Consider the following 27,364-nt stretch of genomic DNA (forward strand, 5'->3'; position numbering starts at 1 on the left):
CAAGTGTTACAGATACGGCTGGTTTTTTTTCCTTTTAGGTATCATTAAGGCTGCGTATACGTATGCCCATATTTGGAACGCGTGCGAAAGTGTGACACCTTCAGCGAACGGACGAAAGTGTGAGCCATTAAAGGCTCCCGCCTTAATAGGATCTCTGTAATCTTATCGTTACTACATCCCCGTCCAGACCTCTATTCAGTAATAAACCCCGAACAGTCAAACGAATGATTCTGATTTGAAGAAAAATGCAGAGAATGAGATTTACTATATGTCGTTCCCTTATTGCCCCTAGACCGAACCTGTTGTAGGCACGGGACAGTTCTCCCACTATGTATGACTTTCGACTGGCACGCGTTCATAAAAAGCAAACTTTTCAAGAGTATATTACAAGAGTTTGTCACTAGGTGAGAAATACAAAACATTCACAGTGTTTTATACAAATGGATGAAAGACAACACATTACGTTGAAAGTGCGATAAAACAGGGTAGTTGAGAGAAAATAGTGCAAATGACTCAGTTCTCTTAAATAATGACTTCCGAAAGTTATGCCGACAAAAGTGGCTGTAGAAGCAGTACTAAAGGGAAATAATAAAAGGAGTATCGCAGTGTAATCGCAGCGCTGTACGCTAAAAATTCAGCGAAGCCCTCATAGAGAACGCAGTAAAAATTTTAGAATCAAGCACCGGTAATAACGTTTGGCTGGTTTCCTAGCCACGCGGGTAGAAGCGGGAAGCAGAAAGCTAAAGAACGTGCAGCACGTCCCCGTAATGGTAAAAAAAAAAAAAAAAAAAAAATCAACATTCATCGTAAAGCTTGCATGAAGGTCATGCGGAGTAATCCAAGGACGAAATGGCAGTCCTCGTGGAACAATGAGCTGAACAAAAAACTACCCCTCCTTAAGCCTATAATTGAAGAATGGAAATCACGCACCCATCAAAAGCGCTTTGTAGAAGCGATCCTACGTCTCCGCGTCGTGCGCACACTATCACGCGGAGCTCTTTATTCCTGAAGCAGAAGAAACCTACATATGAAGCAGCGGAGACGAGAGCACAATCCTCAGGTATCATGCACAAAGCTTAAAGAAATAGGAAAAAGCATTTCATCGCAGTCGACAACGGACACATCGCACTCCATCCAAACCTTCTTCGCGGAGAAAATGTCCCCGTCAGATTTTCTTGTGTTTTCAAATTTTCAAAGAAATCAACGTTCTAAATAAACTGTTACCTAACTGCAATGTTTTTCCTAACACAACACACACTAATGAGTTTGGCGCATGATGGTCTTCGTTTTCCGAGAGCCATAAAACAGTACAACAAAATACAATACATTTCACTACTAAAATCAAGGGATACTTCAGTTCCCTCACGGACTTGGCGCGAAAGCGTTAGTGGATACCTGTGGTTCCCTTTGTAGATTGCCCTTGACATACATTTCGGTGTACCATTCATTTATGTCTCTACTCTCTCTTAAATACTCATTAGCACAAATTAAGATACCGCATGATGCTTAACACGTCGTGACACACCCCGCTTTAACAAAACTGTCTAAGAGGGCCTTCGTCGCCTAAGAGTAGCGTGTCCGCATAAGGATCCAAGTGTTCCGAAGTGTTCTACTTCCCTGTAATCGTCACCTCAAAGCAGCGGACAGAGCTGCTGCCAACCTCGCCATGAAATAAGCTGTCTCATGATGTCAGACAACTTGCCGAACAATCAACTTCCGACCATGTCACCTACCAACTAGCGCGGAACACCTGTTAGCTACAAAGTCAACGCCCTATTTCATGGGGAACGAGGATTTAAAACTTTTGCGACAATGATGAATTAAGAAAAACAATACAAACTAGCTCAACTTAACATAATGAAGATCAGGTGGTGCTGGTGGTGGTGGTGGAAAGCACTTATTTACACATATTTACAGAAAGAGAGAAGACTGGCTTTAAGCGTCAGCCCCTTACGAATCCTGGGAAGGGTCCCTAGTTCGCATCCTTTGTGGCTTCCGAGGCAACTCCAGCCCTATAGCCGCGAGAACTCTCTCGCTCCCTGTGGCAGAGCAAGTGAGCAGGGCCGGTCCCAGCTCTCTCAGGTAGGTGAGGGGAAAAGGGGTTGGCGGGGTTAGAGGGGAATGCACACACCATGTGGTACACGTTCGCGAAGGCACACCCGACAATGCGGGCTCTCCTCGTTAAGCCGGATTTCAATATTTCAGCCCTGGACTGGCAGAGCACAGTATTTTTATCAAACCGAAAGAATCTGTGTGGTCATAACATACGACGATCTCATCTGTCTTGATCTTTGAAAGTATTGGAGCGTGGGTTTGGTGGAACCACGCTAGAAATAATCTAAGCTATCGAGCTCCAGCTCACAAAGAAGCACAATTTGGTTTGGATCATTCTGGTGCATAAATCATCAGGATCTGGCTAGTTTTTTTATTTGAAATAATAGTTACTGGGAAATTTCGTTGTCGCTGTTTATTCATGGGATAGATATATTCATTTTTTTCATTGCAGTAAAATTTTACTTTATTTCGGCATCTAGATTTGGCTCAGGCTCCGGATTCCGCAAAAGCAAGTGTTGAGACTACCCTCATTGAAGGGAATAAGTTGAAATTATTGGGTGTGATGCTTTTTAAAAGGCTTCCTAATGAAACCAACCAATGAGCAAACGTCGACACCTTAGTTTCGGAACGCTTTCTTCAAAGTAGCTTTACAAGCACCACTATCGAGAACAACGTGTTCTGTGCAACTATATTTGTGTACCATCTGTTTTCAACTACGCTCAAGTATCCTCAAAATTATATTTCTAAATACAATCGAAAATAAATATGGCATGATGAAACAGATAACAGCAACTGGTGCTAAGGAAAGAGGGAAATCGCAGATGCAAGAAAGAGTAACTTTTTAACCAACGGACTTGCATAGCAAGAACGACTGTCCCGGGGAATGAAGTCATGGTGCAGCGACAGAATGGCACTAGAAGGAACACCGGTGAGAACAAAATAAAAACACACATGTTCAAAACAGTTTTCCAAATATTAAGATGCGCCCATTGATGCAAAATTAGTCATTATGCTTAGCTATTATTTGTACCATTGTCATTCTGTGGTTAGCCGTAAAAATAACGGTAGAAAAAATATCATTGCATAAAAGGGTAATGAACCTCGCTGCTGGGTTTGTCGTCACCGAAGATTTCACAGCCACTCCTTCGGTGTTTTCCGGGCGCGCGTTGGCTGCTCTGCTTTGCGATGTTGTACCTACTTCCGCTGCCTACGTTTCGCTTTGGACCTGTGACGCTTCTTCGGGGTCTGGCTTACACCCGCCTGACGTGCCTCTCGCTTGACCTGAAATTCTGCGTCGAGCTTAGGGTTAGACTGAGCACTTTTCATCGGAAGCCCCGCCGCGTCATGTTTTGTGTCCACCTTTGGTGCGGATGGGAGACTTGCGGAACTATGTCTCCTGTTCGTACGCAAGTCTGTCATGCTAGAGCTTCTGTGCTTTCCTTCGACCGCAGCTTCGCCCTTATTGGCCTTGCTCAGGTCTTCATAGCTGACGCTTCCATGCCTAGTAGCGCTTGGTACGGACGTGTTACTTCTACGCCTCCTCAAGTCCTCTGTGTCGCCTCTGCTGGTCATCATGGTGCTTGACTTCCTGGACACGCTAATGGCCTTGCTGATTGAAGACGAGGCACGTATGGTGTCAGCGTTTGGCGCCCCGTCATCCATACTTGCCTCTGAACCCCTGTTCGAACTGCGGCTTGCCCGGCGTCCCTGCTGCTCAGACTCGGGAATGGGAGCTTCAGGCGGAGCTGCTGATTTAGAGCCCAATACGTTCGTAACACTGCCGGGCTGGTAATCCCTGCTGCTGCTCCGCTGACGAAAGCAACGAAAGACGTCTTGGCTCTGCGTCAACCAGCGTTTTTCGAAGGCTTTCTGTGCGACATACGAGCCGAACAGGATGACGACTACACCCAACGTCATGCTGATCAGCCGCACGGGGAACCCCTTGCTCAGCTCTTCGTCTTCACTCTGCGAGGACTCGCCAAATAGCCATCGAAAGCTGCAGCCCACGATGAAGCCTGGAAGAGAGGAACGTATTGTATTACAAAATGCTACAAAAGTGTTGTCCCGAAAAGTTGTAGCAATTACTTCGCAACAAATGCTATCGTACGGCATCCAAAGTACGTTCAACAAACATCACGTCCATTCACTCTATGCATATCAATTAACATCACCGATTGAAAACTTCATTCCATCCACTCTCCTGATACAATCGTGGCTTTCCGACCCATGTTAGCACTATGTTACTAAAGCGTACTGAGATAAGGACCCTATTTTTGTCTATTATAAAGAGTACTGGAAAGCGAGTAGTGCCATCTCTCTGGTATATTTGCACCCTTTTACCTACCCAACAGTGAGCCGTAGGCATTAGATTGAGCGAAGTACAGGCAGCACAGCAGCTGGGGGAATAGCAGCACGTAGACCACATCAGAGCAGAGCGACCACGCCTCGAAGATGGACTCCACAGATAGCGCAAAATATGTAGCCCAGGCCCCAATAAGAAACATCGCCATGCGTATGGTGTGCAGCACTTCGGCGTCAGAGGCCTGAAAAAGATGGGGGAATGGGCACTTCTGAAACAATGAGAATTTTTTTTTATTTATTTATTTAGAAATACTGTCAATCCTGGGCGGGATCGTTACAGGCAGGGCACAAAGCATACATAAAGTCAGACAATATTTGGAACATGTTCAATGACAGGGACAATAATTTAAAATGAAAGGAAGATTATAGTCAGAAATAAACGAAGCAAGACAATGCTCAGTGTACAGTAAAAACTACAGTGAACTGTTGATACATGTAAAAAAAAAAAAAGAAAACGGTATATGAATGGACACAGAATGGAAATAACAAAGCAATAAGAGACTAGTACAATTTGCAAGTTATCAATGTATGCTGACAAGGAAACTGTTCGGATGAACATTCATGAATTCGTGTGTAAATGATCCTCCACTAGCTTTACAAATTCATCCAGTGTTGAACTTTGTGTTAATGGTTTCGAGGTGTTTCACTGTCTAATTGCAAGGGGGAAAATGAGTGTTTTAAATTAAAATTAAATTCAAATTTTAAATTAAAATTCAATCTACAATAATTACTGAGATTAGCAGTACCGTAAAGCAACGAGAATTAAAATTAAATTTACAATAATGACTAAGATAAGCAGCACCGAGTTGCAGCAAGTACTGAGTGTTCTCTGTTAGCAATATTTCACCTCGGTGAACAATATATAAGTTTAGAGATTGTGGCAATATGCATGAATATTTCAGCTTTTTCTGGAACAGAGCAGCAGCCAAAATACCGTTGTGGGTCCAGCGACAATTTTCTAATACTGTATACATTAAGAGCACTGTTAACCGGAAGTATGCTCGCACGCAAACTGGTGATACCCCCTCTCCGGCAGCAGTATGCCGGTGAAAAAGCACATCAGTTTCTTTACATGCGCGCCACAGAGTGCTCGATGAATCGACTAATGAAAGAAGCCACGTAAGTGCAAGCTCTATGGGCATCGACTTGTCGAACGTGTTTTCAGCGACTGACCACTGGCTGTCAACATAACATACTGCCACGTTGCAGTAGTCGCACGTGTCTTATGGATCTCTAGCCACATAGCGCTAAACAGATAGGGACACTGCGAGACACAAGGGACAGGCGCTACTGTGTCTCGCTGTGTCCCTGTCTGTTTAGCGCTATGTGGCAAGAAAACCGTCCCCGACTCGCCCAAGCTTCCATCCTGGCAATCTTAAGGATCGGCGTGGTAAAACGTATTTTAACTCTTAGATATGGACGTCTAACTATCCTGTTGGCAAATCTTTGATAAGATTTTGTCTGTAAAACTTTGTTCGGTAATTTTGTTCACAGTGGGCTCTCACAAAGCAGAGGAAACACCGAAGCAGTCGCGGCGCCATAATTAATACCATCAGGGACAAAACGGTTCAGGCCGCTCCTGACATTGAGTGTCCAGGAATTGTGCGTACCGATGTCCTCAGTGCGAGAGTAAAAACGGAACTCAGTATTGGAGGTATCGATCTTTTATGCAGTTCTCTGCCGCTAGCTGATTTGCTATATTGGCTGATCTCACATAATTCGCAAGAAAGACTACCACAAGCTCAACAACCATATGCATCGCGCCACTTTCCCTGAACATGTAGTGGTCCGCAACGAGCTTATCTGTCGCCAGCAACGTACCATAGGCCGAACAAGCGCCTTGTAAATGTTTTTGGTCACCAGGAGGGAAGCGCTGAGCATGGAAGAGTCTACAGAGGACATGATTGCCGCAGTGATTCCGAGGAGGCCCAGCATAGAGAAGAGACCAGGAGTCAGATAGCGGAGGGAGTAGGGCAGAACACTCACGCTCTCCTTATCGCGCAGGTAATACGGCCCCCTGTAGCCAGCTGCTGTGAAGTCTGGAAAGAGAAAAAAAAACATTACCCGTCATACAAAACACGACCTGCATAACGCACGCACACCCACCCACGTAAACCACAGTAACGCTCCCAATGCTCCTGACTGCGACTGCTACTGCTATATCGCAAGCATCGAGGTGGCCTTTGCTCATTCAATAAAATTTATACCTAGAACAGGCACTGTTCTTGGCAGAAGCAGACTTTGATACGGCTAATATTTCGAGAGAATTCCATCCGAAACATTATTTCGGTGATAACGTGAAAACATGTGTATTGGTTTGCGCGAATGTAAGGGAAAGATGCACCGCAATGGAGGCCTCACCTGGGGACAGCGATGCATCCATGCTGTAATCAAAACCTTTCTTACTTACAGCCATACACCTCTGTTTTAGACACTCTCTTGCACTTTCCCCTGCGATCGTGGCATATGCTTTTGTTTACTTTTCCGCTCTCCACCAAGTATTTCGTGCAGAGCCGTACACCAGCACCTTGTGATACATGTTAGCAATAAAAAGTAAATAATTTTATTTCAAGCTTTCTTTCAGAATAGATTTAAATGAAGGAAATAAAACAGTAATATGAGCAAAATCATGAACTCACTATGTTTACAATGCAGCTGGCTAGAGTCACCTTAATACGACTCCCGTATTTGCTCGAAAATTTGTCGATCCGTTGTAAACGTCAGAATCATAATTTCGAGAACTCAAAGCAAAGCAATGTTGACATTATTATCCTATCTGGGTCACCAAAATGAAGCTTCAGCTGCCAAAACGGTTTTCAGTTGGCCAATGCAGTGCGTTTAATATCGCTCATGCAGCGGCACCGTGCGAAAGGCATTATCCGCAATCGGCTTGTACCATCGCGCCCAGCTCAAATCGACGATATATTAGTGACCTAGTGATTAGGTATAGTAAGTCTCAAGGAACACGAAAAAAGCATCTGCGTGTGCCACTTTCGTACAGCAGGCAGTATATAGAGGCGTACGTGACAGGATCGACAGTAATTCTTTTTCCTTTCGTTCTATTTATGTTAAGCAGGTAATATAACCATATGCATTGCTAATGATGTCGGATATTATTTATTGGTAGCAACTTATCGAACAAAGAAGATATATTACTACGAATGCGCGATAAGTGACGCGACAGCACAGTGGCTCTCGATATGGATAACCGTGTCTGCCTTATGGCGGAATATTATCTAAGGCTCCTTCAAAAAAAGGAAGCGAGTAAAAACTTTCCGCAGCAGCAATAGAATAAGCTAACGAACTATGAAGATGCTTGAAGTCTGCAGTTACGGAGACACTTTCTAAACTTTAGCATCAATTTCTACGACCTCTCTCTCACAATTGTGTTGGAAGCTGACATCAGCTATTATATTCGAAATCAGATAAAATAACTTCAGGTGAACAACATTCTCTCATTTCTCTCCTAATCGTTAAATTTTTTACTCATTCAAATTGTCTTTTCCTCTCAGGTAATATTTGGGCGGAGAATTCCACTAAAAAATTAATAGGACGCGATAGTACATTTAGCACCGCCTTGCAGAAAATGCTGAGCGGAACTTGTGAAAGCAATACATTCTTCCTATGCGTTCAGCTAGAAGCGACGTCCTAACTGGAGATGCAGCACAGGCACCTGCAAAATGCATCAGGGCTGGGCGCGAACAAAAAGAGCTCTTCTTTATTATATAAAGTCAATCGGTGATTGTTTATTTTTAGTTTATATCGTTCAAAGGGATTACGGTATCTAATTTTGAATGACACACTTCTATACGACAATGAAAGCTGGCGTCCTTGAGATGGCTAATATCCCGTCGTTTCACGCACAAACTCAGCGGAAAGCACATTTTGTCTCATTTTATATTAAACTGGTACACCTGCCGGTGTTGCTGAGCTTATTGCGCCTCAGAAGCTGCGAGGGAACTTGTTTCTCTGCCTCCGCGCTCAGCCCTCCTGCTCGTCGGTCTGCATGCTACAGTGGGCGCCTGCCGCGGATGATTGCGCGGTACACGCTTCGTAGGGGAGGCACCGAGAACGCTGTCTTTTTTAGTGGATCCTTGTGCCAGAATACTTTTTAACTGGAATCTGACCTATACAGTTTCCGGACCAGCAAGGAGAGGAGGGTGCACATATACTGTTTTCCTCAACGTTCTAACATTATTGCATTGAGTGCAAGACGCCAAACACTGAATCATATTAACCTGTTTCTCACAGGACTAGATGAATATCTTCCAGGACTGACTTTTTATCGCGACCATTTCATCCACAGAGCCTGAGGGGCTAATCTTCTCAATATACTGGGTGTTTTAAGAAGGTCCCAATTTTAAGCCAAAGGAAACTGTCTTCAGATTTATTTTAGCCCTGAGGCTATATTGGAGGCAACGGCGAACACCAGATGAGAGGCAGACTGCCCTAATTGCTTCGCCAATTAATAATATACGTAAATGAACTATTTATCTTTCTTTTAGGAGGTGTGCAGTGTTCAGAAAAATGGAGGTTGTCATCCATATATAATAGCCGTGAAACAAATTTTGCTTCACAGATATCACCAAATAGACGGATTCACGCAGTAACAGAACAATTGTGACGTAGATCAATTGACCAAGAGGTTTCGTCATTTTCTGACATCATCTGAGAGTTGACGGGCGCAGGGCGGTTCATTGTCACTTTAGCTTTGACCACGGCGGCGCTGATAGCCTCCGTGTCGGTACCCAATGAGCGCAGTTATTGTACTCACAGTCCGGCCCCACAACACGCATTGACCAAGCGATATACGCCGGACATGCCCTCTGGCACTGTGTTACTGTGTGAATTCGCAAATCAGGGAGACATTTGCGGCCTTGTAACGCGCGCTATATATATATTTTTTAAGAAAATACTTTTTAATCTACGATACCTAAACGTGACTAATTACCCGTGACTATATGAATATGACTTAGTGCGGCTATGACTAACCACGACCTTGACTAATCAAATCATACCTATCGTGTTAATTATCAGCAATTGATTTCCTTATTATTGATCTCTGAATGATTGGCAGGCTCGAAGGATGTTTTCTGGTAACACTTTCTAGTCCTACGAAGCATGGGACAAGAAAGGCTACGTTTTGATAGAGCGTACAGCTCCACCGCGGTGCCTGAGATTTTGTGGATGCCATTCCAGAATGTTCAGCTTTAGAAGCCGTTGTTTTCAGCGGCAGTTTGGTCATGAGTTTCGAGAGGTGTTCGGCTGCGCTTACAAGGAATTATCGGCCAGGCCTGCAAAGCTAACTGCAACAATGTACGGACACATCCTTGTAGTGACCGCAGCAAACACTCGCTGCCTATACAGAGTGCAGGGAACACTTACTGGCAGTTTTGGCTGCGGCGGCTATGGCGACAGGTGGGATGGTAAGGGCGACACAAGCCAGAGCGGAAAAGTAGGAAAGCATGCGGGCGTCGAAGTCAGTCTCGCAGCTGAGCACTCGCTGGAAGTACGCCTGCGTCCCGAAGAGCGACAAGGTTATTCACCCCATGCGCCCGCTTGTTAGAGAGGAAAGCGCTTGTATGGTGTAAGTGATGTGATCTTACAGAAAATTGCGGCTGTTGCTTGCACCGATGCGCGAAAAGTAAGGCAGCAAGAGAAGAAATTGTGTTTAGCGGCAGCATCGTCACGACATTAATACTCAATGTGCTCATCTCATGAAGTCATCCTGAGTTAAGAAAATCGATGATCGAACATGTGAAGTTGTGCAGAGTCGTAAAACATAGCCAGAAAATTACTACAAGTTGCCCAGATGAGCATGTGCGCCAACACGAAACCTTTCCGTTGGTTTATGTATAAACTAACCCTATAGAGTTCAACGTCCCTAAGCGACTTGGGCTCTAAGATATGCCGTAGTTCATTAAGGGTTCCAGAATTGCGACCACCTGCAGATTAACGTGCAGTGACGTCGTACAATACATTGACACCTTGCTTTCTGCCTTTACTTAAAAGCAGCCATCACTACCGGGATATTATCGTACGTCCTTGGGTTAAGTTTTCGAGCATGCATTTCGCCTTTGCTTCGAGGCTAGGACTTATATCTGGAAATTCAGGCAAAGGTCGGCACACTCGTTGAGTGGGTAATTTGGTTATAGTGTACTAGCATTTCTTGAGACCGCTTAGAACAATGTAAAAGGTCTATATCCCAGGCAGCACAAGCCTAATGTTGGTATTGTGGTCCTAATGCATTGGTAGTATGTATGGCTGGATCTATTGGAGTTACAATTCTATATATACAACTACTTGCGCCCTACGCCCTACATATAGGGAACATGCTGAGAGGTCTGTTTCGAATTCTTGACGTTAGTGCGGCGAGGGGAAGGGACAGATCAAATCATACATTGCGAAAGATGTTAAGCACCGAAAACCAGATCCATGTAGCGCCGTCTTAGCGGCATATCTTACGCCTTCAATCCATGATGAGGATCAATTCGTTGCCAGAAACTGCGAAATAAGCCTCGCTCTGTTGCGAATCGTCAGCATGTGACTGAAATGGCAGCGCCTCACTCCTAACGCTTGAGCATACATAGGAAGAGCAAGAACCATGACTGTAGCGTCCTAACATAGTAGGGACTTATATACACGATAAGTACAGTTCACGCATATGAAGAGAAGTGATTAAGGTGAAAAAAGAAACGTACACTATGTAGCACATGTTTCATTCGTGTAGTTACATCGTACACAGGAGAAAACACTGGATCATTTGCTATATATCAATATCTCTTGGGAAGTGATACCTCGGGAGTATTCTTATTGGTTTCAGCATTAATAAACATCCAATTAATCTCTTGCGAAAAATCATCTCGCGTGTGGCGCGGAACGGAAAGGAACGAAATTGGGAACACACGTGTCCTTATTCTGAATTTTCAGTAATTTAACCAAGCTACCCATGCCAACATATGCGCGTCCTTGAGCTGGAAGAAATATAAATACGTCGCTTAGCAGAATTTTTATGACAGTATGGTCAAATATTACTGAAACTGGACGGCGACTTCTTCACTAAGGGCTTAAAGTGAATATAACATTGGCGGCGCTATTTGTATGAAAACGATTGTAATTTCCCAATGAAGCTTATGGTCCGAGGTAAATTGCGCAAGGATCTCGTTCAGTGGAGTCAAGCGCGGCCTTCTAACATAGCAGTAACAATGCTTACTACATTACATTATTATTATGTATATTAGTTTTCTATTGCTAGTTGGATCCCTGCTTTTTTATTTTGGAGTACTCGGCTGTTAGTGTACTTAGTTCATGTGAAAAAGCTATTTAAAATGCTTCCCATCCCAATGCTGCGGCCGCTCTGGGGGCGACTGAAGCAATGAATGGCGGTTATTCTTTGAGAAAGATCATGTTTTGGTACCTTACAAAGAAAACATCTCAGGGCTATGCCAATTTAGAATATACAGTTGAATCCCGCCACAACGAATACCGCCACAACGAAATTTCCGCGACAACGAATAATTTTTTATTCCCCGCGAGTATCCTATAAGAATTAATGGCCTAAATTTCTCTGCACAACGAACCATTTTTGCAGAGCGTTTCCGCTTCAACGAAATTTTCGCGTTCAAAATCGAAACCGAAACTAGTTTTGTTGGCGAGAAGTCCAAGTCAAATCCAAAGCCACATTAAGCATGAAATCACGTGATTGCAGTTCCGCCATTTTGGCTTTGTGTCGTGGTCGCGTTGTTCACTCGCTGCCTTTCTCTTCGACAACGACGAGTTTTCATCCGCAGGACACGATGGCAACGCAAGTGAAAAAACGCAAAACTCTTTCCCTTGAGCAAAAAGCTCAAATAATCGCCCAAGCAGAAAGCGGAAGGAAGAAAGCGGCAATTGCTGAAGACTTCGGAATTCCTGCAAGTTCGCTGTCAACGATTCTAGGCAATAAGGACAGCGTGAGAATGGCACTTGCTTCAGGCACATCCTCGAAGCACAAAAAGGTGACGCGGCCCCTCCATGAAGAGTTGGACAAAGCAGTGCATGCGTGGTTTGTGGAAGCACGAGCCAGCAACGTCCCCCTGTCCGGAAGCATCGTCCAGCAGAAAGCCTTGAACTATGCATGCCTACTTGGCATTGATGATTTTAAAGCCAGCATTGGCTGGCTAAACCGTTTCAAGGCCCGCCATAACATCGTTGGAAAAGTGTTGTGCGGCGAGTCAATGTCAGCAGACGTGGACGGAGCAGCTGCTTGGAAGGCGAGTAGCATGGCCGGAATTTTAAGCAACTTCGCGCCTGCAGACATTTACAACGCCGACGAGACCGGGCTATTCTACGAGATGTTGCCGGCTAGGACGCTCGACTTCAAGGGGCAGCGCTGTCACGGCGGCAAACACAGCAAAAAACGCATCACAGTGCTGCTTTGCACAAACATGGATGGCTCGGACAAGCGTCCGCCGTTAGTCATAGGCAAAAGTGCCAAGCCGCGCTGTTTTAAGGGAACTCGTAGCCTACCTGTGCAGTACAAGGCGAACAACAAGTCATGGATGACCCGCGCTATTTTCACCGAGTGGATGATGGCATTCGACCGCGACATGAAGCGGCAGGGCCGTAAAGTTTGCTTGCTTTTGGACAATTGTTCAGCGCATCACTCCGACGAAGTCAAGCTCACTAACACGGAGCTGAGGTTTTTCCCTCCCAATTGCACGTCTGTCTTACAGCCTCTCGATCAGGGCGTGATTCTTAGCCTGAAGCGCGCTTACCGCGGGAGGTTAATTCAGCGGCTGCTTTTTAACACTGAAACCGGCCGAGACACGAAGGTGGACTTGTACGTGGCACTGCAGATTATGTCTGCTGCCTGGAGCACACTGGGGCGCTCAGTAATTGTGAACTGTTTCAGGCACGCCGGATTTGCCGAAGGTCGACCCGTACACTCTGCTGGCCTAACACCAGGCGTTACGACGACGAAGAGGCGTCACCGGCTCCGGGGATCGCGGCCGCCTGGAAAACGCTGGGAGAAATAGGAACCGTGCCGCCTAATCTCGAGCTCGACGAATACATCGGCGCTGACGCTTGTGTTGTTGTTCACGAAGATGTGAGTGATGAGCAGATCATAAAAGCTGCCCGGAATGATAAGGACTTTTCCGATGAAGAAGACGACGACGTACAGGAAGCGCCGGCTGCGGCAACCGCCGTACAGGTGATGGACGCTTTTGATGTCATCAGGAATTTCGTTGCTGTCCGAGACGACGATGTTGCAATGGGTTTGCTGACCGAGTGCGAAAATCGCGTGACGGCGTTGCTCGCCGTGAAGCGTAAGCAAACCAAGCTTACAGATTTTTGGCATTAAACGCCTTTGCTGCTGCTTGGGCAATTCTTTCTGCGTTTCACGTCAATTTTTTGCGATAACGAAGTTCCGCGAGAACGAATTTTTTTTCGTGCACCGTGAATTTCGTTATAGCGGGATTCAACTGTATTACGCACAGCAACTACTTGCCTGGATACGTACGCCTGGCCCGAAATGTCCTATTTTCCCGGCTCATTTAGCACGTCGACGCTTATTAAGGCAGCTAGTTTGTAGCCCTGTCATGTATTGCGCAATATCTTCTCTTCTCTTATCTTCTCAATATCTCAATAATCGATCCTCGCTGTGTAGCTATTTTTGATTCTTGCTTTCGACATCTTTCATCTTTTCATGCCGCCAACTCGAGGATCACAGGCGCGACAGCCTAACAGATACAACCACAATACCAAAAAAAAAAACAAAAAAAAAACATAGCACATTCCACAGGCAACTTCAGAGAGTTCACAGAAACTCGCATTTTCCCTGAATTATATCTTTACGCTGCGCCCAAGCACATTTAGTAAGTATGGTAAGATCGATGTGTTCAAATAAAGACTGCAGCGAAAATGAAAGCAAACGAGTTGCCATTTGGCTGGCTACAGAATTTAATTCATCCATTTATTCACCTGCCAGGGGATGCCTCCGAGAGCGGTCATCAGGAAGCGGTCCAGAAGCGGGCTTAAATCGCTGGAACCGATGGTCCCGACCCAGTTGTCAAGCGGAGGGCCAACCGTGCCGACGGCCTTGTTCATCAGGCAGGCCGGCACGCACATCCACTGAGGGAACAAGCGGAATGCGGGTTGTAGCAGAGTATCCAGCTTAACACGTGAAAATCGATATGCTTAAAACTTCTATATATGGATCCGAATTAACCTTTACATATTTCGCTGACACGGGCATCGTGAAATCCACATTTACACATAAATTGCTGCCGGGGGACATAAGAGAGGTAGTGGTTACCGGTACGACCTTACACCAATACACCGTGCTGTTTGCTCCCTGCGTTCCCACTTCGCGTAACAACGCATTCAGAGCGGATAGTAGTCGCCGTAAAAGTAATTATTTCCCCAATGTGACGTAGCTGTTACATCGGGGGCTTGATTTTGAAGACGGAAGAGAAAAAGCGAAACAGTTGTCAGCTTCACCGGTTGCGCTACTCCGTTGGAAGACTAAACACTGCGTCACGATGGGAGTAATTCAAAAGGAAGGTTTTGCTGAGCATTGGTTATATTACACCAATTACATTGGCATGTACAGTCGTGAGCAAAAGTGGTATACAACACTCAGCCGCTGACAGCGCTCAGGAAAACTGCATCTAAATGCCATCTAGCGACAGCTATCTAAGATCGAGACAATAGTGGCAATGGCCCGTTTTATCCACATGCATGTGTCACTGTCGCCGTCCCTTACGCTGTCGCTAGATGGCATTTAGATGCAATTTTCTCGAGCTCTGTCACTGGGTGAGTGTTGTATACCATTTTTGCTCACGACTGTACACGGTCGTCTACACAATGTGTGAACACGAGAGCAGGTAATCGATCGCTCCAAAGCACCTCTGTGCTCGATGCAGCAGCGCATTGAAGCTAAGTGGTGTTAGCACAGAGATACCTTGAACGCTGCTTCTCGTGGCCTGCCACTTGGCTTCAATGCGCGGCTGGTAGGACACAATGGCGCTTTGGAGTCAGCGACCACCGCCTCGAGTGTTCGTACCAAGAGTTCAAGACCCCTGTACACAACAGTATTTCCAATATTCCTAACTTGTCAAACAATTAATAGTAACAAAACGTGGGATTTGGATATCGCCGAGGAAACAAACAAACAAACAAAAAACCCTTTTGGCTCAGTACACTTAACACTATCTCCAAAAAACTTGTCTTGGTCTCACCTTCTTGTAATGCTAAAAGTAAGAAAATATGATAATTAGTGTGCACAGTTGCATTGCATAATCGGAAGTAATAAATTACTGCAAGCATCCGAATATGCGTGGTCTATCTATAGGCAAAGATGTCTGCAGGAGACTTATTGCATTTTTATTGCGCATGCATTCTCCTCCAGAATGTCTTTTAAAGCTTCAAATGCGAATGGCTTTCCTAACTCAAGACCGACTGAAATACAGACCTGCACAAAAAACAGGGTCCTATGGAACCTCGTGCACCAACTTTCGTTACCTTTCTCGTCGTTGAGGGCGCTCGGTTGACCTGTTCGTCTGTCATTTTCATCATCATCAAATCACAAATTAATATAAACAAACTTTACCCAAATTAAAAAAAAAAAGATCTTTGTCCAAGTTATACTTCTAAAATTTTGCCTTTTTGTATTTTAGCAGAGAGTGTTCATTTTTATAATGTTTTTCTCTCGCTAGAAGACATACCGCGATTCCGCTTTGTGCGACGGCACTGCAGTTACTCTCTGCACATGCGCAGAACAGGTGCTTGTGCATTACAGCGTGGACAGATAAATAAACTATAACGACGAAGAAAAATGACACAACTAATAGACCCTTCTTATTAACAGGTTTACAGTAGCGTCAGGTTACCCGTAGTGTTCGTTCCCTAGCGGCGAAGGCTATGAACTAGAAGGTGCGCGCTGGAGCAGTGCTATCTGTGCAGGTCTGTATTTCAGTCGGTCTTGTCCTAACTACCTGCCGAAACAAGTTGACTCAAGCGTATCCAGGTGGCACACAATAAATGCCATGGAAGGCGAACATCGAAACGTTGTGTAGCGTCCGCCCTCGAATGAATTTCCCCAATGCCCTTAGTAGTAAACAACACTACAGAAAAACTTGCCAGGCAGACAGCCGTAAGAGATATCTGAAGGATGTCGGTGTAGGTAACTGCGTAGAAGCCGCCCAGCGAGGTGTAGGAGAACGCCACCATCGCGGACGCCACGACGAAGAAGCTCGCGTCGAGTTCCAGAATGACAGTGGCCGTGTCCCCTGCGAGCGGGATTCGATCTTGAGAAAGAACCGAGTTGGTGGGTGCGGCAGTGCGAAACGGCGTGGGTGTGTAATTTAACGGCTCAGTGATCAAGTATATCGTTTGGAGTTTTGCCCTGCAAGGTGACGTTACTTGTTAGCGGCACAGGAAGTGTATTGGGGCTAGCGTCACTTTTAAAAAAGAAGCTTCATTGGACTTCTGTGCGCCATTGAGAATGCGGTGACCACTCCTGACAATTGCGAGCACTCCAATCACAAAAGTTTTCCCAGAGGTGTACAAAGCAACTTCGACGCGACATCATCAACGATCATCAACGAAGTACTCGCACCGAGTGCGGCCAGGATGGCTGCTGTCCATAAGACTTCGCCGGTGACCGCTGGGACGCAGAGCAGCAGCGCCATCCCGCGTCCGTAGCGTTGCGAGAACGGATCCAGCATCGTCACCGGTTTCAGGGCGCGCATCTTGTGTGAAAAGAACGTGCCGCCTGGGAAAATAGACAAAAATATTCAGTCAGCCAATCAGCCATCCAGTCGTGAGCTTTGTCGATTACCCCAGAATTGTTGACAACGCCTACTGCAAGACGCCCAAATTTAGATGGTAATAAGCATTTGTCCTTCTGGTCAGTGAGGGGACGGAGCATTTCCGATCTCTATTTCTCAATACAGGCAAGACAGTGGGGAGAAAAATTTTCTGCCCAACGAAGGACAGAATTCATTGCGCTTATGAAACTTTGCACTTTGCCGCACCAACGCCGGAGACTATACTCGGCAATCAGTAATTCGATGAAAATAAATGCCTAATCGGAGAGAAAAATCGAAGTCATCCGGCATCGTGCGTCGTAAAATTCGCTAATTGGTCGACACAACATGCTGTGTCATATAACGACCTCACAGGTCGAGTTTGCAGGCAAGCTACGTATGCGGCAAGAAGCAGAGAGAGATGAGGAGAAGCAGGTTGAGCGGACTAAGTTAAATGCTGCCGCAATAAGCCCCAACACATGATGCATTGAAGTTTCTTCTAAATTTTACGTTCGAGCGGCTTCACGAGCAGGTAGAATGCTTAAATACAAAAGCTAGGATAAAGCGTTTACGAGTGAAACTTTTTCTAGCCTATAGCACGATGGATTAACCAGTTTCCTTTCTTCGGTCCCCCTTAATCTAGTCTGCTATTGCAAGGACAATACCTTTGCTATGCGTGGTTATATTGTGCCTTGCTATGAGCGACCCCTAGCGTGAGTACCATGACCAAGATGTTCAAAAACTAATTAGGCCTAAATAACGCCACTCAAATGTTTGTGATGAAAACGTTCGGAAATAAAGCCTAAACATTAATCTAGGTGATTGTGACTTTCTTAGCATATTAAAGCGCCCGCAAGGCTATTCTGAAATTAAATGTCCTAGCTAACCCTAGTCCTAATTTAAAAAGACAACAGCCACTGGTCTGACGAAAAACATAGCGAATTTTTAAACTGGAAGTAATGCTTAAGCATCGTGGTTATAAATTTGAAAGTAGAAGAAAAACAACCGTATCCGAGTGGTGGGATCCGAACCTACAACTTCTAGATTTCGCGTCCGGTGTTTCACCACTGCGCTCTGGCGACGGATGTTTAAAATATTTTAGGTATTTATGCTGCGTGTAGCCTAAGCTTTAAGAGGGATCGCCAATACCATAGAGGTGACATTACGGTAGTACGTTGCTTTGTTAGCACACATTGCTTGCATTTGCACCTTTCTAAGCCTAATTAAGGATAAATAGGCTTCTCTAAGAATCATAAGTCCGCCTATTAAGCTTGAAGGTGTTTCTAGCTCTCAAACGTAAAACGTACGCTCAGATTTTTCCATCATTTATCGAATTTTCGTATATACGTGCAATATTAAATATCATCGCGGATACACGCTCTCGCGCTAGGGCAGGCTTACCTATGATCAGACTGAGGGCGTAGCCCAACGGAGTCCAGCAGTGCAGGATACCTTTCTTGTATATTGCCTCCGAGGTTCCGTTGAGGTAGCCGCCACCAACCCAAGAAGCTGAAGCACAAAGACAGAGATGAAAAGGGAACCGATGCTGGACAGGATAACATGCACGGAAGTAAAAAAAAAAATGCAGGAGAAATAGCCGCCCACAATGCCACTTCCTGACATTTTGCCCTCCTGGAGGCGAGATTCCGTTCTCTCAACGGTAGGGTCTTCTCAGCAGCGTCACCTGGCGACAGATAGTGGAGATATTGTAAAAATGAATAAGAGCGCATTAAGCCTTCCGTACTCGTTGCTTCAATGGCGTATTGATTATGGACCTAGACCGGCAGGAACCGTATACCATATGGTGTAATTGGCAAGTCCTTTTTTAAATTCCTCTGCAAGATATACCAAAGAAAGACTGCATCCCAGCAGTCAAGAAATATATGGTCTACGGCATGGTGGTCTATGGTTTCCGGCTCATGGAAAATCAAGCAGTCCACCGACCACGCGGTACAAAGATACCTTTTTTCCTCAACCACGGTTTAACAGATCATGTACCACTGTGTAATAGGAATAAAAAAAAACTTTTTGCTGACGACCATACTGGCATCTTTTTAACTCTGTTTAGGACATCCTTACCTTCCCCTCCACAGTGTAGTGATCGATACAAGGGCACTTTAAATCGCTTTAGGTTAGTCAGCTCGCTCAAAACTGACATCCATTCAGGCAAGACCAAGGCCGACGCACACTCGCTCAATGCTCCCGGTTCGTATAAAAATCCAAGGAGAGAAGAGAAATTAAATGCGCGCACAAGAGAGAGAGAAGGAGGTCAGGCTAAATGCCATACAGTGTAGCACAAGTTGTCAAGCAGATCTTGTGCCAGAGCCACGAAAGCCAGCTGATTTGACTCAGGTACACCGCTTTGGAAAATAAGGGTGAAGACTTGGGCAGGTGAACGGCAACCAGGCAGTTCTGGCCCTTTCCATCAACTAGAGCTGGTCCCTTTTTCCCCTTGCGCCTATCAGACTATCATCTCCCCTTTATACCAACACCGCGGCCAGCCCCGTTAAATCTGAGCTCAACGTGTTCACTGCGGCCACGTCATACGCCCCTTACCAGTCATAGATCCTACGCCGAAGGCCAGCGACAGACTCCGGTTGGCTGTGACAAGCTTTATGAAGAAGTTGGTGTCATGGCGCTTCGAGGACTCCGAGCTGATGCGTGGGGTCTGCAGGTCTCGTTCAGACTGAACCTTTTTGCGCGCCAAGAAGCCCAGTACCAGCATGGCGATGTAGTAGCATATTACTAGCGCCGCGGCCACGACGTTCATCGCCTTCTCGGTTTCGCCGAGACGACAGTGTGAAGGTCCACTTTTGCTGGCGGGGCCGTTCCGTGACGCTCGCACTTCTTCCAGCTTCTTCTTCTCGCTCGTGGCACCTGTCCACGCGTGTAGGTGAAGAAGAATTCAAGGGCCTGTGCGAAATTTTAAACGATAGAGAATCTTGCATGCGCCCAATGTATTAAGAAGCAGCCACGGCAATCGGAAGTAAGAAAAATGGTTGCAGTCATCTCTAGATCATATCGTCAAGAATGCCTTTTGACAGGACAGGGGATACCTGGAGCCCGCAAAAGGATGTATCGAGATATGGACACCCAATTGTGGGGCGAAACATTTCTCCCCTACAGAACCAGACAGCTCGGAATTATACTGTCTTTACGCCCTCTCCTGTACGTATATGTGTGCTAAATTTTCCATCAAGAAACGCTCTTACGGCAGTTAAATACCAACTTCACCATTGCGCTTACCTTTAGTATACCGCAACACTTCAGACGCAAGCAAAGAGTTATCTCCTTGCAGCAGAAAGGTTCAAAAATAAGTAGCCAATAAGTTGAAGTTCATATCAGCTGAATAAAACTATAGAATAAATGTTGTCTCGTATTCCTGGAGACTAGATATAGGCTCATGTGCCTCTGGCCTTACAAAATTTTTCTGGCGCCTCAGTGACTTCAGGGTGCTGGACTGCTGATCCCAAAGACGCGGGTTGAGATTCCGGCTGCAGAGGCTTCTTTTCGGTGACGGCAAAAAGGAAGGCATCCTTTAACATGCTACATCAGTGCTGATTAAGGAACCGCACGTGGCCGAAAGTACCCGCAGCCCTCGACTGCCATATCCCTCATACCTCGAGTCACTTCAGAACACTAAAGCCCAAAACTTGGACGTTTTTGTTGAGGACTTGCCTTGTCTACTGTAAAGTTGTTCCGTTAATGACATGTCGACTAGCTTTCATTAAGGGCACATGTACGGTTCAATAAGGTGTTCGTGGTTGTTTCTAATAACACACGTAACGTATAATGCGTCATGCATAACGCTGAAGCATAACCTCCATCATTATGCTTATATATTAGCAAACTGATGTTAGCATGGGCAAATAAAATAGAACAAAAGATATCGTTGCCCAGCCTGCACCGTTAAACCACAACGGACTTAAATGTGTAAAACGATGGGCAAAAAGGAAATTTTTTCATTGCAGAAAAGAAAGAAAAACAAAAAAGATGAAAACAAAAAAAAAAACAATGTGAGAAGGGGGACTGTACGTGAAATCTATCGAGGTGTTTGAAGACAGCGATAAAATTTCTTTCCATTTTCTTGTACATCATTACCCTCTTTCTTTTTACATGCCTAGGTTGCCTTCCCATTTGTTTCTTTTACTATTGCAGATAATTTGCTCCTACGTGTATTATCGAACGATGGACTGTGATAGATTTAGTAGAAGTACTATATTTGTAAAGAAATTGACTATTACTGAATGAAAGAAGAGGCAATGGTCCAGTTATAAACATTGTATTTAATTATTCTCCATTGGTGTCTTGTTGCTTTCTTTTAAACGTATGACAAAGTTTTTTAATCGCTTTTCATTACTTAGTGTCATTTCCGACCACAATTGGACAAAGATCATGAGACAAATTTTTTTTTAATAGTAATTGCGACTTAGATATTTTTACTTTAATGAATTAGAAACATGGCTGCCTGGGGGTTACGACACGCATTCATCCGTCATCTAGGTCGGGGGTGTTTGGCGACAATGACCGGAATGGAGTTTGCTCGACCCGAGGGGAGCGAGATGATACCAACAAGTGCTTTGATGGTCACTTTAGGAAGCAGAATAATTCATTGATTTGTTCTTAAGGAAAATATTCTAGCACTCAACCTGACGGGATAAAGGGAAGTCAGTAAACTGACTTTGTTGTTTGCAAACTATTGCGCTTCACATGGCAGTATTTTGAAACCGACCAGAACGAAGCTTGCACCTTCTTGCAGTGAAGCGTGATCCTCTTGAATCCCGCCACTCACCAGGTGGAAACAGCTGGAAGGAAACGATAAGAACATTGGGGCCGCAGTATTTATGCGTACTGCTGCTTCGGATTTTACAAGAATGTTAACATTTCTTGAATTATGCTAAGTCTAAGTGTCGTTTCACTGCAAGGATCGCTTATGTTCTCTTGGGCGTTCTAAGCTGGTTCGTTTTACCTCCACTGCACTTAAAAGAAACATGACACGTACGCATTTTACAAGAAGTAGAAGACGCGCACAAGCAATCAGTACTTAATCAGTATCATCCGCAATGCGAAATTGTCTAAGCTGGCTTCACTAACACCGCGGATATCGCTGATACCATAGTGCTAACATGGGTCTGAAAGCCACCACTGTGTTAGGAGAGTGTGCGAAATAAACGTTTGGCTCTGTGATTATCACTTGAGGTGCAAGCCGTGAGTGAATATGATGTGTTGAACGTGAGGTGCCATACGCTGGAATTTGTTGTAGGTCATAAAGGCCATAGTTGTTAGAACTCTTTGGGACAACACATTTGGCTTCTTTTGTAAATAAATACGTTCCTCTCCCAAAGGCTTCATTGTGGGCTTCAGCTTTCGATGGCTATTTGGCGAGGCGAGGCAGGGTGAAGACGAAGAACTAGCAAAGGGTTCCCCGTGCGGCTGATCAGCATGACATTTGCCGTGTTCGTCACCTGCTCGGAACGTGCATCGCAAGAAAACCTTCGAAAAAGGCTGGTTGGCGCCGCGCCAAGACGCCTTTCTTTCCTTTCGTCGGGAGACCAGCAGCGAGTACCTCTCCTCCAGTGCTATGCATGTGCCGGGCTCGAAACCTGCAACTTACCCCGAAGCTCCGATCGCCGGGTCTTGACAGCAGACGCATGCGGCAAGCCACAGTTCGAATAGGGGTTCAAAGGCAAATTTGGATGACGGGGCAGCAAATGCTGATACCAGACATAACTTTTATTCAGTCAGTAAGGCCAGCAGCTTGTCAGTGAAGTCCAGCACCCTGAGAACTAGGAGAGGCGGTATAGAGGACTAGAGGAGGTGTCGTAGTGACACATTCGTACCAAGCGTTAAGAACGCCAGCTGCGAGGACCTGAGAAAGACCATAAAGGGTGACACAAGTCGGAAGAAAGCGCAGAAGCGCTAAAGCGATATACTTGCGCATGAACAGGAGACACAGGTCCGCAAGTTTCCAATGCGAGCCAAAGGTGGCCACAAAAGACGACGGGGCGTGTTTTCCGATTAAAAGTACGAAATGTAATCACAGACTCGAACCGCAACTCTAGGTCAAGCGAGAGGCAAGTCAGGGGCGTGTAAGCGAAACTTTGAAGGGGGGTGGAAGCGAAACTCGGCAGCGGGAGTAGCTGCAACGTCGCAAAGCAGAGAAGACCGCCGCAAGAAGACACGCAAGGAGCTGCAGTGAAATCCTCAGCGGGGAGCATGCCAGCCGCGAAGTTCATTACCCATTTATACAACGATATATTTTCTACGGTTTTTTTTTTTTTTTTTTTTTTTTTTTTTTACCGCAGAATAACAATTTCGCAAAACATTGTACTTGCTGCTCTATGCATCAGGTTCATCACCGCTACTGTACACATGAATAATAGCTGCATGTATTGACAAATTTTAAATTTATAGGCGCATCTTACTATTGGGAGAAGTTTCGAACTTGGTGGTTTTTATTTTGTTCGCACCGGTGTTCCGTCTGCTGCCATTCTGTCGCTGCCCCATGCTTCCCCAGGATAGCCGTCCTTGCTGCGCAGTGTCCGTTGATTAAAAAATTTCTCTTATATTTGCATTTTCTTTGCTTCCCATAGTACCAGTTGCGGTTGTGTGTTTCATCATGATATATTTCTTTCCGGTTGTACTTAGAATCACAGTCTTGGAGATACTTGAGCGTAGTTCGGAACTGATAGCGCACAATTATAGTTGCACACAACACGCTGTCGCCAAATTTCAGTACCAATAATTAGATCATAATTACATATGGCAGATGAATAAGAAACCTCGTGATTATGACGTCATAATCAGATGGCGGCCAAATTCGGGTGCCAACGGTGACGCTACGGTCGAATTAGTGAATAGAAGGGAAACCACGTTTTTATGTCGTCCTAACAAAGTTGGCGGCATAGTTTCGGGGTCTCAAAACGTAGTGAAAGCCACATTCTTGTCCAAATAATGATGTCATAATCTAATATGCTGGCTCTCGGTGTGACTTCATAGCCAAGATGATGGTCACTAAAATTAGAATATCATATACATCCCCTTATCCCACAACATAGATCCAGAATGGGGCAGTAAAATTGTCCCATCACGGGCCGCTATACCTATACATATTGTGTATACATACTCCAACAACAAGGGATACCCATCCGAGAACAGTTGTGTACCGAATTCGATGTGTAAATAAAACTCTGTGTGGTATATCAAGAACGCAACAATTATATAATAGGTTAGCAATTATACATAAAATTACTTATTTTAAATTAAATATACTGCACCGGAAGCTGAGTTCTAGACCCACCTTGACCCCTAAAAAAGCAATTTCGATTTGGAACGTATCTTGATGTTGTTGTGACTCAACAACAGGCAGACGTACACAACTCCGACTGGGACAAAACAGTTTGTCTTTACGAGATCTATCGGAAAATATGCATGGCTTGAACTAATCATGCGATTGCAATTTCTCCGAAAGATGGCACTAGGCGTCGATTCCTCCGCTAGGTGGCGTGACTAAGTGAAGAATTTGATGAAGGTACCAGATATGAAGATGCTGAGCAGGGGTCTATGATAGTTGGTTTCAATATATACAACTGAAATATTTGTGACTGTGATGATCACATGAGAAAATAAACGTACAAATTCGTAATTTCTCTGGTGTACCTCATATTAATCTGGTTCATATCAATTCTAGTAAACTGATAAGCAAACGCTCCTTACTTCAACGTCTGCCAGACGGTGGCGGTACCTTTTTCAACGGTAATTTCTTCTAAAAAGGGCCAGGCAATAATGCTTTCTAAAATTAACACAGAGCGCGAATTACATATAATTTGCGCACTACTAATATCATTTCTTTTTTAAATTCACTCTGAACAAATGGACTGAAACACCGGTCTTTAGCATTCGAAACCACAGTGCTAACTCATTGTTCTACCAACCGACGAGTATGGGCGATTTTATAGCGCTCGTATCAGTTGCCATACAATCTCTCGACGTAGACACCAGCTCCTCTGATTCAGGTTTTTTACCGTCATTGGGTTATATACTAAAACGCATTTTCTGGCCGGGCTATGTTGCGCACAATAGAGAACACAAAAAGTGGTCGATAATACTGCGGCCTGTTGCCTGTGCAATCAACAAGAAGCAGTTCTTTGGAAAGAAGAATATTGTCTTCTATTTTTTTTGTTTCCTTTGAACTACACGTTAGAAGTAATAACTTTGAATCTATTATACGTCCCTTCACTGTCATTCACTAGCGCTTCATTTATCCTTCGGTGACAGCTTGGGTCTGCCGACGGTCAACATTGTTTAACTATTCCCTTCGCGGCAGTGAAGCAAGGAATGAAAATAGCGCAAGCATGCGTTTACCCTTTAGCATGGTTGCTGGCGCCTCAGCGAATTCATGTTTCAAAGTTACTTCTTCTACAGCCAAGCGACACCAATGTCACACAACAAAATGCACACGATTTTCGGGACGTTTGTTGTTTTCTCACCTAAGCTGCTTTATAAGCATGAGCAATGTAATGCATAGTGAACAGCGCTACTCGCATACTCATTTAACAGCATTTCGTAGACGAAAATTACGATTGGGCGTCGTGTGGGAATTGGCGCTACTCGCATACTCATTTAACAGCATTTCGTAGACGAAAATTACGATTGGGCGTCGTGTGGGAATTGGCTTCTACCGGAATGGAAACAGGAAAGGACGGCTGTCAACACATCTTCATCCTGTGGAAGAGGTAGCAGTCGGAGTTTTTTTTTTTTCTTGAATTGAGCTTTAGCTGACACTAACCCCGCATCCACGTATAGCCTATGACGCATTGTCTGCAATAAATATCTAATTAAGAAACCTCGTCTCTTCGGTCGATGCCCAAGAAGCGAAAGCGTCACTTCTTGTTATTTCCTTCTTTCTTTCATCAACGTCAATACCATTGTCATCGCCAGCCCCTCCATCCCCGAATGGAGGTGCTGACGATGACAATGGTACTGACAATGGTGCTGACTACACCAACGGAGGCGCTTTTGACAGCACTCGGTCTACAGTCGACGTCACCACCGAAGAGACAAGGGTAATCATGAGGGCAGTGGAGACGACAAAGCGCCGCCTCGAGGACTGGTGGCGCAACAGAGAAGCCTGTTAAATTTCTTCTTTCTCTCTCTTTCTTACTTCTTCGGACTATTTGACTGAACATTTAGCATAGAATTTTCTCTCACTTCTCAATTTTTTCTACCCGTTTCTCCTGACCTGATCCAGAACTTTGTGATCCCATGATACAAAGGGGAATGGCCGCATCAGCATCAGCATCATCGAATGCGTGAGCTGCCCGCGAGGCGACTCCGTTTAGAAGAAGAATGGAAGCGGTACTGAGCAGTCCGATTACGACGCAGGCAATGCAAGTAACCTTATGAACTCTGTACTTTTCGTGCTAGAACACTGTTCACATGAGCCGTTTCTCGCTTTTGCAGACAACCTGGAACGTCTGCCGTGGACGCAGAATGCTCAGATGAAGGCCCGAAGTGAGTTTTTCATCTAAATCTTCGTTGGGGAGAGGGGGGGGGGGTAATGATGGCATGTCTCGGTAACGCATCAAGATACTAAACACAACACCAGCGTTGTCCGATTTCACGTAGTATGTGCGTATCGTCAGCAAGGTCGCTAGGAACAATGGATGTAAAAAGATAAGCATGGTGTTTTACGCGAGAAACGCTTAGACGGCTTAGACCGTAGACAGGGGCATCTCGCTTCGCGTAATCGTGCACTTCTCTGCATCATTTGACAAAAAAGATGATTCGTTCAGCGGGGGCATTCATTGCTTTCACGAACATATTGTGGCCAGCTTGCAATGGCGCGTCTGGAAATTAACTGATCCAAAGATCATCTTACATGGAGCAGACTCTTAACGCGCATTTGCAGATGTTTAACGCAGAATAATCGCATTCATGCTTTCATGTTGCACAGACTCGCAACGAAAGAGCGGATTCGGTGAAACTCGTACAGATTGTCCCAAGGGGTACTGAGGGCGACGCCTTAAGATTTTATTCCCAGTGCAATTCCTTCGTGATCGACTCTGTGGGACGTTTACTGGGCACCTATTGACGCTGTCATTGCTGAGAAATTTGTAAAAATGTAGATAAAATTTGTTTCTGCCACTCTAATTTAA

At 45.0% G+C, this 27,364-nt stretch overlaps 1 protein-coding gene across 1 annotated transcript in view; it reads right to left on the minus strand.

Annotated features, from left to right (window-relative positions):
• The window catches only part of LOC146197006 (uncharacterized), a 40,686-nt gene extending 23,536 nt beyond the window's left edge, over positions 1 to 17,150 (minus strand). Inside the window, exons 1-6 of the mRNA XM_084597109.1 lie at positions 17,018 to 17,150; positions 16,540 to 16,688; positions 14,380 to 14,529; positions 9,802 to 9,931; positions 6,238 to 6,455; positions 4,400 to 4,598 (exon numbers count right to left, since the gene is read on the minus strand). Of these exons, the coding sequence (XP_084453235.1) occupies positions 4,400 to 4,598; positions 6,238 to 6,455; positions 9,802 to 9,931; positions 14,380 to 14,529; positions 16,540 to 16,688; positions 17,018 to 17,150 (979 nt within the window). The remainder of the gene's footprint in view (positions 1 to 4,399; positions 4,599 to 6,237; positions 6,456 to 9,801; positions 9,932 to 14,379; positions 14,530 to 16,539; positions 16,689 to 17,017) is intronic.
• Between the last annotated feature and the right edge of the window lie 10,214 nt (positions 17,151 to 27,364).

The sequence above is a fragment of the Amblyomma maculatum genome, chromosome 3 (genome assembly GCF_055883805.1).
Source record: "Amblyomma maculatum isolate TAMU_Amacu chromosome 3, ASM5588380v1, whole genome shotgun sequence".
Taxonomy (NCBI): Eukaryota; Metazoa; Arthropoda; class Arachnida; order Ixodida; family Ixodidae; genus Amblyomma; species Amblyomma maculatum.